The sequence below is a fragment of the Daphnia pulex genome, chromosome 11 (genome assembly GCF_021134715.1).
Source record: "Daphnia pulex isolate KAP4 chromosome 11, ASM2113471v1".
Lineage (NCBI taxonomy): Eukaryota > Metazoa > Arthropoda > Branchiopoda > Diplostraca > Daphniidae > Daphnia > Daphnia pulex.
In genome coordinates this window covers 4,456,697-4,468,505 of record NC_060027.1, presented here as the reverse complement: position 1 = coordinate 4,468,505, position 11,809 = coordinate 4,456,697, and the positions used below count along the sequence as shown (strand labels likewise).

At 39.3% G+C, this 11,809-nt stretch overlaps 3 protein-coding genes across 4 annotated transcripts; 1 reads left to right on the top strand and 2 right to left on the bottom strand.

Annotated features, from left to right (window-relative positions):
* Positions 1-215: 215 nt before the first annotated feature.
* LOC124207539 (coatomer subunit gamma-2-like) lies at positions 216-4,365 on the bottom strand. Its single transcript, XM_046605055.1, has 13 exons — positions 3,861-4,365; positions 3,541-3,674; positions 3,251-3,478; positions 3,026-3,192; positions 2,834-2,963; positions 2,501-2,749; positions 2,259-2,447; positions 1,665-2,192; positions 1,231-1,596; positions 984-1,158; positions 821-915; positions 521-758; positions 216-452 (listed from the first exon to the last, which is right to left on the bottom strand). The coding sequence occupies exons 1-13, from the start codon at positions 3,898-3,900 to the stop codon at positions 316-318; spliced, it is 2,676 nt and encodes an 891-aa protein (XP_046461011.1). The 5' UTR covers positions 3,901-4,365; the 3' UTR covers positions 216-315.
* A 326-nt stretch (positions 4,366-4,691) lies between these two features.
* Positions 4,692-7,232, bottom strand: LOC124207542 (procathepsin L-like). 2 transcript variants are annotated; one of them, XM_046605059.1, is made up of 8 exons: positions 7,201-7,232; positions 6,557-6,694; positions 6,085-6,210; positions 5,877-6,026; positions 5,628-5,816; positions 5,378-5,569; positions 5,155-5,320; positions 4,692-5,094 (listed from the first exon to the last, which is right to left on the bottom strand). In XM_046605059.1, the coding sequence occupies exons 3-8, from the start codon at positions 6,184-6,186 to the stop codon at positions 4,886-4,888; spliced, it is 1,008 nt and encodes a 335-aa protein (XP_046461015.1). In that variant the 5' UTR covers positions 6,187-6,210; positions 6,557-6,694; positions 7,201-7,232; the 3' UTR covers positions 4,692-4,885. The 2 variants fall into 2 exon arrangements, with proteins under 2 accessions (XP_046461015.1, XP_046461016.1); XM_046605060.1 differs by lacking the exon at positions 7,201-7,232 and adding an exon at positions 7,062-7,170.
* A 1,179-nt stretch (positions 7,233-8,411) lies between these two features.
* On the top strand, positions 8,412-10,982 carry LOC124207543. Its single transcript, XM_046605062.1, has 5 exons — positions 8,412-8,713; positions 9,541-9,712; positions 9,952-10,094; positions 10,163-10,358; positions 10,449-10,982. The coding sequence occupies exons 2-5, from the start codon at positions 9,549-9,551 to the stop codon at positions 10,651-10,653; spliced, it is 708 nt and encodes a 235-aa protein (XP_046461018.1). The 5' UTR covers positions 8,412-8,713; positions 9,541-9,548; the 3' UTR covers positions 10,654-10,982.
* Positions 10,983-11,809: the final 827 nt, after the last annotated feature.

Genomic DNA, 11,809 nt, shown 5'->3' with positions numbered 1-11,809 from the left:
TCTTATATCTTTGGAGTTCTACTGTCGCATACAAAGAAATTTTTAAAAATTATTTAAAATATTGGGGTTCTATTGTCGGTGGAGTCCTTCTGTATTTGGAGTTCTACGGTCGCCCTACCGTTTCATCGAGTCAACATCGAGTCAGTCGACTCGCAATAGAAATGATGAAACCAAATCTTTTTTTTTTTTTTGTAAATAAATAGTATTAAGTGAAGTTCGTTTTATGCTAAATTGTATTTTATTGACCAATTTATTCCGTACATAATAGTGGAACAAACGGATAACGTATAAATGCCCAAAAAGGGGAAGTATTAATTAACCAACAGCGGAAGCGACCAACTCAGAAACTTCTGCGTCGCCAGAACGAACAGACAACTGCATGGTAACCCCTCCTTCAGGTGAAAGGGCCAATTTGGATCTCACCAATACTTCGTATCCACCCCGAAAAACTCCTGCGACAGCGACATTAAATAAAATTATATAATATTTATGTCAAACTAAAAATGCAATTATTGTCTACCTGAAAGTAGGAGGGAATGGGCACTTTTCCCTTCTGGTACTTTGTCCGACCATTCACAAGGCTGCAAGCCAAGGAAAGATATGATGTTACGAACTGCTTCATCCAGGGTACGAATAGCAGGTAACGAAAAGGTTTCTTGCAACTCGTTCATAGAACCCATCTCCTCCCATGCAGTGCCAAATGAGGCTTTAGCCGATCGTTGAATATGGTCGGATACTCCTATCTCAACATCTTCAAGCTAAAGAAGTCAGAGGATCAGTGGAGGAGCCGACATAATTTTTATGAGATTCAATTGCTTACCACATAGTCATCCTCATAGCCGTCATCTGAATCAGGTAGACCCGTAGTCGGGTCACAATCCTTGACGGTAAATTTTAGCGTGGCACTACAAGTTCCTGCAGGCATATTTAATAATTGAATGTTTTGCATTCATATTTCTTTCAGTCTATGAAATGACAAATACCTGTACTGGAGAGCACTGATTCTGGAAGAGATAAAGCAACGTAGCAAGTTCCCAAGACACTGTACTCCAATTTTTGACACGGAATGGATAAGAGAATATCAAATCCTTCCGGTGCCTCAACAGCGACATTCACGTTTTCCAGCAGCTGATCACTCAGAGTGTTTGTGCAGTCAAACTATTCAGGATAAAGAAGATTTTGTAAGCTACTTATTCAAACTAAAAAGCATCGTTGTAACTGAAAATCTACCTGCAAAACCATATGTTGAGCATAAGTATGCTTCACGCAGCGCACCACATACTCGGTTTCAGACTCAGTCAATTCAGCAGGAGCAGAGCTCTTAAACAATGGACCGAAAGAAGCAAATTGGGGAATGGCGCTAAGCTTCTCAATGTAAACATCTTGACGAGTGGCAGTTGCTGGAAGACGGGTAGCCGTCGGAGCCGTGACACTAGCCGGAGCCGCACGCGAACCTGCGCCATCCATTTGTCCAGTAGGAGCTACAAGTCGTTCTTCGACAACCGGCGCAAGCGGGACCGATTTGAGGTCAAATGGTGCATCAGTTGGTTGATGAACATAGTTCAACAAAGCTTTTTCAAGTGTTACAAGAGAGGCCTAAAAACAAATAACGATTAAACTTTCAATTTTCACAAAGAAAAAATAAATAAATCAATAGATAATACCTGAAGTCCTTCCAAAATATACTGGCTGTTAAGAGCCGCTTGTTTACGGGAAAGGACAGAATAGAAGTAAGTAGCTCGATCGCGCACTTCATCATCGGTGTCCATTTGGCTTCGTTGAAGTAGTACTAAAATGTTAGGCAACAGATCTTCGCAAGTCGCACCAAAATGTGACAGAGCTGACACAGCAGCTGCTCGAACAGCAGCATTTTCCAGGATGACGCGATTGTAGATGAATCGAATATATTTCGAAGGCTGTTTAGTGCGTGGACCTTCTCGACCAAGTAAGTGTAGAATGCGTACGGCTAGACTTGTGTGCTCGCAATCTTCGATGAATTCGCACAAATGGGTCAATCCAGCCTCCTTGGCATCCGGATTGTCTTCTACGATAGCAATGATAGTGTCAGCAATTGAAGCTTTGTACTCAAGTCCACCCTCATCACGAAGCATTCCTGACAGGAAGCTCATCAGTGTACTGTGCTTGCGCGGATATTTCAATCCCAGCGATCGAATAGCTTCAACGACCACCACCTATTCAAATTTTTTAAATTATAGAATAGGAGATATGAAACATTTTTAAAATAAATCGAGACAAACCTTAAATTCATCCGAGATTTCTGAGACAAAAGAGGCAATCTGTTTCATGAGCCGATCAACCGAGGCTTCTCCTCCAGTCTTCAACAAAGTTGTGATGGCGAGAGTGGCAATTGAACGATTTGAATCCGTAATAAGATTCTCCAAATCCAAATTGCAAGCAGTCACAGCAGCGGGGTGCGTCATTGCCACCTACAAAATATTATTAGAATGGCTTTTTCAGGCACAAATAAATCTATACCTACATTTGATAGGGTCCGAACGGCAGCAAAGCGTAAGGCAGGCTTAGGTGAGGAGCAGAAAAGCTGCAACACGGCGATAGCAGGAGCCAATTCGCGAGGTCCAGTTCGACGAAGGTTTACAATCGCGTGAGCGGCCTCGTAGATCACCATTTCAGACTTGTGGCGAAGACACGATTCAAGGTAATCCATTAGCGATGTCACCTCTCCACCAGCACTTTCTTCTTCTTCAATAAGTTTACAAACCATACGGATCTGTCATCAAGGCCACAAGATATTGCATTATACTCTTGGAATAATAAATACATAAAATACACAAAGAGACAAAACAAAAGTTACCAAATGGCAAGCTGCATAAGGTGACTTGAGCGGCATTTTTGTAAGCTTAGCCACTAGTTTCGTAACACCTAAGCGATCGGTCTTACGGATTTGATAGAGTAGACCCAATCCATGGTACTGAACCATAACACTGAAAAAGCATAAAGAATTATTGAGTAACTTAACAAATCTGGAATAATAGCAAAATATTACTTGTCAGAATTCAGTGCTTCTTGTGCTTCATTCACCCAGCGCTTAACGACATCAGGTGCTGTTTTGAACAGGTGCAGACTGCTCACTAGCGCTGCACTGCTCACAGCAGGAGATTTATCAACAATTGCTTGTTTCATGTATCGTTCAATGGCTTGCAATGATGTGTTCTAGACAGAAATTATTCAATTTATTATATAACAGTGAGATTTCTTCTTCGTGACTTACATCAGTAATGGCTGTTAAAGCACGAATCGCTGGTGCACGATAAGTATCTTCTTTTCCTGTCATATCTTTGGTCAAACTAGAAGTGACAATAATAACATCTGCAGCAATAGTTGCCAGCTCCTTGATGCCAAGATACACCATCCGACGCAAAACAACATCTTTGCATTGGAAAAGCTTGGTCATGGCAAAGAAGGCCTCAGTAGCTTCAGTTGTTCCAAGGACTTCACCCTATAAATATCGATTAATTTTTAAAAAAGCTTCATCCACACAATAAAGATTGATATTCTTACCTGATTAATAAGATAAAGGATCTTGGTCAAAACATGAGTACATCTTCGTGCCTTTACTGGTGTTTCATTAAAGATTCTAGCTTCTTGAAGAACGGCAGTTTTCTCTACATTGTGAAATGGATTGCCTCCACTCGCTGTAAAAATAAGACTGGTTAGACTAGACTAGACTAAAATAAGAGAAGTTAAATTATGTCAAATAATTTATAACAAATTTTACCACAACCACACACATTTTCACCATACTGAACATACTGATCAATCATGTTCTTGAAAGTTTAACATTAACCATTCAGTGAACAAAATAAAATAAAACAACATACCGTCTTCTTCATCTTTTTTATCACGTTTCATTCCCATCATTTTAAATAGCAAATTTTATGTTAAAATAGACCGGTCTTCAACGTCAACTTCCACGTCACTATTGGTATTGGATTGCTTTTCTGTCAAAACCCACAGATGTTTTTGAGCGGAACTTGGAGCGGCTCGTCTGTTACATATTCACTTCTCGCCACTCCTTAATTTGCTTCTACACTACACCCCTCTAGTGGTGGTGGGTGGCAATGGCTAAAAATATGAAATGAAGAAAAAAAGACTACGAAATACAACAAATTAGATTAATTGAACCTTGAATACATAAATGTTTTAAATCCTCAATTTGCAATAGGGTTATTTTTAAATGTTGCCTAATCCAATCTGTTTTAAAAGGTTGACTACTTCCAAATCCAACCAATTTATATGAAACTGAAAGTCCGAATTAAAACAAGGAATGAGATGTGTCAGTGAAGCTGAAGCTGCAGGTCCAAATTTGGTCCAGATTCATCGGCTATTCTACTTTGTTTTGTTATTGCTTTACATTTTATAAGTACCCTCATAGATTTCAAGGTAACAAGTTCAAGTGCCATCAGACCTGCCGAGAGATCGTCTTGTCTCGAGTTTAAAGCACGTGGTTCATTACACCGATAATGAGAGAAAAGCAAATTTATATTTCAAGTTTTGTTTTCAATTTAATTGAAATTATTTTACGTAATAAAAGGGTGGTTTCCGCGTAACAAAATATCGACAGGGGTTACGCCCCTTACTTGGGATTAATTTAGACATATTTCAGCAATAAAACGCCCTACTGAAGAACGAATTACAGCAACCACCGCACATTTTTTGGTCAGGGGGTGTATTTACTCACAGATTCAAGGTTTTCTTCAGAAAATAATCAACATCTTCCATTTTAAGAATGCCGAAAGAAGGTTAAAAAATTTGGTTTAAAAACGAATTCGAGGGGAACAGAATGGGAAAGGTTACAGACAAGATGAAAAACATATGTTGAGCATCTTTTTCTAAATATGAAAGCTTAAACAATAGGATAGCTTGCAGCGGTGGCAACTCCACAGTGATTCTTGCGGTTACGGGCAATTTTGATGTAGCCCTTATCGCCCCACTTTTCGCTCCACGAGTTCTTGACTAGCCAATAGTCCTTACCGGCTTTGTCTTTTCCGTAGCCGACTACCAAAACTCCATGATCCAAATCATCGCTAGAGCACTCAGGTTCGAAATAGATACCTAGAAAGGGAAATTGACAGTTACACAACCACTGTAAATTCAACATTATGCAATAAGTACCTGCAGAGTAGAATTGGAAAGACTCGTGCGATGCATCGATAGCGATCGACACCGGTCCGATGGTTGCGAGAGCAGCCATGAGCTTAGCCTCATTGCCAGAAGGAATGTCAACAAATCCACTGTCAACGGCACCACGGTTTTTCGGGTTGTAACGGCAGGTATCGTCCTGAATTCACAAACTGATATCAACACAAGCTTCTAATTTACAATGTAGAAAACATACCTCAGCTTCATAAGGGTAAGAGTCTTCGGTATCGATTCCCTTGTTATCCTTGATGTACTGGAAAGCTTGATCCATTAGTCCACCGTTGCAACCTTCATTTCCATATTTACCACTGCAGTCAATTAGGTTCTGTTCACTCAGAGACACGAGCTTTCCTGACTTGCGGAAGTTTTGACCCTCAAGAGCACCAGTCTTTAAAAGTAAAAATATTTAGTAAAAGAGAAAGAGAAAGTGCTTTAGTTATTTTTACCGATGAGAATGCCCAGCAGGATCCACATTGGCCCTGATCCTTTACTTCAGTTACAGCTCCTTGAGTACGCCAGTCGACCGAATCTGGGATGACTACATTAGCTGCTTCCATAAAAAATGCACCCTCACCAGACTTGGTAAAATTTTTGCCCTTAAATCCATTCATAACTGCAACAAACTCATGATGAAGCTACAACAAAAAGAGTAACATTGAATATTTGGACTGAACAAGTAACTCATCCATTAATACCAAGTCCCCAAAGTGGTTCATTTCCATGCTGTAGGTTACTTCTCCTTTCTGGAATCTGGCATTATGACGAGCAATTTTGTGGCGGTTTTCCATGTACACCTTCTGGCGGAATTTCTCCTCAAATTCTGTGTATGACTTAGAATGGACATCCTGTGACAAGAAGTCTAGTTAACAAATGTACCTAATAAATTAAAATTACAAAACCCACCTTGTATAGATTCCATTCATCAGCAAAAAGCTTATTTACAGATACAGCAGTAGCCATTCCAATGGAAACCACCAATAGGACAGAAAGAACAAGATGCCTCATTTTTAATGGATCACTGTCACAGACCTGAAAAAAAATTAAATTGGTTAGTGACCAACACTGAACAAAGAACAGCAATATCAAATAAATCTGAATATCAAAGTGACATCTTTCCTATACACAATCTAACAATTTACCTAACTTAAAAGTATAGATTAGCAAGTGCCTACGTCTTTGAGTGACGCTACTTAATTGGACCACGATTAAACGCACTTTCTAGAGAATCAACAACAAAGAACTATTTCGTAATACGATCGTAATGGTTGTTTACATTTTTAATGCTTTCAGAATTGTCAATGTCAGAAGGAAATGAATGATAGTACAACTCAGCAATATTTTTCAATTCGTGTACAACAGAAAAAATGATACTAACCAGATTATTTTTCCTTCAAACCAGTTCGCGATGAAAACTACGACGTAGATGACCAGATGTAACGACGTAAATGAAACAATTTGATTTGTTGCTCCTCCTTTATAAACTAAACAGGGGGGCAGAGAGCGAGGTTGCCGACTATGTTCAAGTAAAATAAACAAAAGAAATTCAGAATTTTTTTTGTTTTGGTTTTACGATTTTTTCAAGGAGTTATGTAAAAATAACATTCCGAAAGTAGATATAAATTATTTTAATTGAGTAGATCTACCAGAAATCAAGGATTGTTAGACTTAAATTATAAAAATCAACACTATATTTCATGCAACTATGTAAACGGGGTAGAGTTGACGTAACAAGAATAAAACTGAGTCATGCAGTAAACACAAATTATAATCTAAAAAAGTTTTCATGTTTGTCTTGTTATTCTTAAGATAATAAAACATCTGCGGAAATCTAGGTTAACCCAAAGATTTTACATTTCTAATAGCGCGCACTGAATACATACGTTGCGTAATTAAATTTTCCCATCATTTTGATTCACCAGAACCCAGTAATAAACTTAAACAGATAAAAGAGAAAACGAGAGGAATTAAAACTGCCCCAGCTAGTCATTATTATCTAAGGGATGAAATGATTTGCCAAACCTTCCCAGTCAACAACTCCATCCAGCTCGGATTGATTAATTTTTATTTAGCGTCATCTATCCAGGGGATTGATCAATACCAAGATAAACACAAGGTCAGCCGAGGTCGAATACCGATGTCTGAAAGAAATCGATATGTTCGTATGTAGGCTACTCACACTGGGGTCAATGTTTTCATCTCCAAGCGCCAACGGCAAGCGCATTGTGCCATAGCGCTACAGTTGTTCGTGCATCAATCAATTCACTTGTTTTTACCACAAAACTACAAGGCCGTATATGATAGAAGAATTATTTGAGCATTCACAACGCCATTTTTTCGTGTGCGGAAACGAATCGAGCTGAGGTCAATGATTCATTTTGAAAAACCATACGGATGCGTACGGCAAGCAATGAAAGAATTCCCAACGATCTCGACTGTGACGTCAAGGCGAATGGCGCAAGCTCCTTGTTATATTTTAACCTAACGAACATAACATGTTGTCAAGCCAATGCTAGTGCAGCAGAGGATACACGTTATTAGATGATGGATAACTAGTTCTCGAATTTCTTGATTGAGCAAGGCTATGCTAATTTGTAGCCCAGTTTTGCATTTATTTGATAAAATAGCAGCTAACAATGTTCATAACGTAGCCTTTTTTTTTTCCAAAGTACTGTCTATACAACTAATCACACAAATTGAACAGTGAGCAATATTTGTGTTTGCCATTAAGATAATTGTGACCTATAAGGAATCCTTCAATTAAACACCCACAAGGAGACATATACATCCGGTGCGGATCCGAAGAAACGTTGACCTCGTTAAAAAACACGATTCCACTGAATTTTTTCCAAAATGCCCAGTCGAGACGACTGGTTATTATCATGTATAAACAGAGACTCGCTAAAGTTATTCACGATCTTGAAAGCTTATCTTCCAATTTAGTCGAACCTTAAAACCAGTAGTAGTAAATACATTTTTTTTTTCTTCAAACAGTTGAGCGATTTGGCCGATCATGGGGTATACAATAATATGAGCAGGCAGGTAATCGACCCCAAGGGCAAAATGGAAATCGACGTTGAATGCTTTGAACAAAAGGAAAAGCGACTTCAGAAGCGGTGTGAATCCGTCTCAAAAAAATTCCCAAGTATCCGCATTCAGCCCCCCCAGTCCCCACTGACTAAGAAAACCCGTCTTTGTACGAATACAAGACAAAAAGAGAGAAGGAATACCAGAAGTAGAAGAGAAAAAAAGGGAAGAACCAAACAACCTGGGAAGTTAAAAGCTGCCAGCAGGGACTTACCTGAAGTTCAGTTCTTGACGGTGTAGCGTCGACTAAACATCTAAAACATTCTTTTCTTGAAAAACGTTGAAAAAACCCCAGTCATTTAGATCAATTATTCGATATGCTTCTCTTGTCGTGGTAAACGCGTCGACCTTAATCAATTGGAAATTGATGGTCGTCAAAAGTCTAAAAGTGATTACCTGCCGATTCTAGCCCAGTTTCCAACATTATAATCAACAAATACTTTTAAAGGTAAAATTCTATTTCTCATGTTGGTTAAAATCTTTCTCCCCAATTATACTACTTGGGGATGATTTTCAAATAATGACGCAAGAGAGGGCAACATCTCCGAGAGAGATTTGGGTTTCCTGGTTTGATTGTTTAGGGCCTAGTAAAAACAACGTAAGATCTTACCAAAAGAAAAGAACTCGTGTCAACAGTGACATTGACCTCTTGGTTCTTGACCCTCGTCTGTGTTCAGGCGGAATAGGGGGAAAATAAAGTTGGACCAGGAAGGAGGAAAAGGCGTCCACAACTCTATGCAGCAGCTTCGTTGACTCCCAATTCAATGACGATCGTATTATTCACGACTGATGAATATTTTAACGGGATCACATCCTTTCTGCGCGGGTTCCATTTAGGTGATTCTGTCATCATGAGCAATTCGTAACAATACCATTGACATACATATGTGCCGAGTCAAACACTGATGCCGTTAGACTCCATGTCGAAACTCGTCATAAGTTGCGGAAGTCGCTTGAGCAATTGATTTATCACAAAAGAATAACCAGTTTGAAGAATAATGTATAGACAGACATAAAATGACCCTCGGTTAGTTAGTTTTACTGCTGCTGCGTGCCGCAGTCTCGAGTGCCGTTACCTGACCAAGTTTCATGAACCATCACCCCTCTCTCTGCATCAGTTTAACCTTGGAAGATGTTGCTGCCCGTTATTGCTAGAAGCTCTCGCATCCAAGTATAGGAAAATCGCCCACTATTCTTTATACACTGCCCCACATACATAGATTGAATGGTCAGTGTATGCGCTCAAAGAAACTAATCTGTAATGACCTTATTTAGTTTCAGATATGGCAATTTCTCTCTACTTGACGCTCTTCAGTTTAATTTGTCTCCTGAGTCTGGCCAACAGTGAGCTAAGCTCGTGTCAAGGTGCCGGCTTAAAATATCTCAACGGCGACGCCCTGTCGGGAATGACCTCATGTATGGGACCAGAAAACATACCCTATCCTACGTAAGTATACACTGCGAAATTTGACATTCAGTGATCAATCTCTGCCCGAATGGATTTAACCGGATCCGTCATGAAATCCCATGTCCTTGACTGTCGTGTTCATGACTGGAATTTTGGTGAATCATTCACGACCAGAAAATTGATGTGATTGCGACATCATCAATTATGTTGGCCATGAAATATGGCTAATGACACTGTAACAAAATATCAAAATTTACTCAATCGTAAATTTACTTCAGGGCTGCCATCGCACGTATGTTTAAATCGGATCGACAAGGCCGGGCATCACGTCTTGTTGATCCAGCGGAAACGCAACGGACGTTGCTCAAATTTCACGAGGCTGCCAACTACGGAGACTCGAGCCAGGTGCTACATCGCCAAGGTAACCAACTGGAAGAAATGGCCAATTCTCTCCAACTGTATACAACAATATAAAACTCAAATTTACAGAAAGGAACGTGTTTGATCTGCCACAATCGCAGTTCCGGGCCAGCACTGGATGTTCGGCACCGGGCGGTCGTCTCTGTAAAACGCGGTACAACACAACAGCCCCGTTATACGGCGTTTCATTGACTTCCGGCCAGCCAGTCACCATCGTCCAAAAGTTTCCAGATCTTCTGCAGCAAGTCATTTTTGAGGTTTGCGAGTGAGTACAACACCTTTTGTGTTTATTAAAGGCGATGCGGGTATAGAGCTTCTTTTTATTAATGTGTGGTCATTTCTTGTCTGTACACAGTTCGGCCGAGTGTGACGTCGTGCACGGTGAGTGCGTTCAAACTTACGTCCCCTATTTGTTCCTGGTTATCCCGCTAGGTCCGGTGACGCTAACCGGACAAGATTACGTCTTGGTGGAAAACGGCTGCGTCTGTCGTCCAAAGTACGCTCGCCCTGTTGGCCAGCAGGAATCCTCACTGTCTGAAGTCCTCCCCGGTTTGAATTGATAATGTAGTACGTAGCCTATCTCGTCTTCATGGATGAAACAATAACATCCCTGAAAAAGAACAGAATAAATCCATCCGTGATGGAATTTTTCTTTTTTAAAAAATGTTATAACGACAGCGTTGCGCAGTGTTGGAGACAACGAACTCCGCCGCGCCGAAATTTCAATTTTTACTATTTATCATTCCCCGCACGTCTCAAACAAAAAAGAACGACGAAAACAATCCAGTTCAAGCGTGTTCTCCATTCCTCTATCTACTAGAAACACAACCGTAATGCTAAAAAAAAAGTTGTACATAATAATGAAAACTAAAAAAAAATCTTTGTTGTTTCTGTGTGTTCTGAATACAAAAGAAAAATTTTGAAACCGGAAGTCGCAGGTTTTCTTTGTTGGCAACTTCTATCTCCTTATTGTATACAATATTTTTGCCAAGCTGTACAATTCAGTAATTTAGAATGATATGTGAATGAAGGAATTTTTTGTGTTGAACCACAAACCCCAATGTAAATTATTTCTACCACAAAAAGCTGTTCATTTTTGCAGGTAAAAACATTGTAATAAAGTAAAATTATAGCCAAAAGAATATTCGAAAAGTGGTTACTTTGATAGCTACCTTAGTGAAAAAAAAAATGATTTTAGTCAGAACTAAGAAGGAAGTAATCCATTTTCTGAGACTTGAAGTGACTTCTTCTTTACTACTTTAAATAATAATGAAGCAAGCATCAATAAAAATTTCAGCTCTAAGTCCATTCCGATCATCAACACGAGCTGGTGTTCTTGACTTTTAGAAAATAGGGAGATAGTGAAAAAAATATTTTACAGCTACTTTGGTACTACAAACGAAAATGAAAGGAAATAAGGAAAAATAAATTTTAAAAAGAAAAGAGATAAAATGATTCTACCTTTTTCCTCCATTTCGATTCGATGCTCTTTTTTTCCGGAAGTGTAAAAATGTATTTTTATTTTACCACCAAAGACGACCGCTGACCAGTCCATGAGGAGCTGCTTCAATGCATTCTAGAAAAAAAAGTAAAAACAATTGTAAAAAATTACGTACATTTCATTGATGACGAAAACAATTTCGTTTTGATTCAGTTGCTACAGTGTCTGCGCGGATAAACAGTTAAATGTGCATTCCCGTTACACTGTGTCTTCGG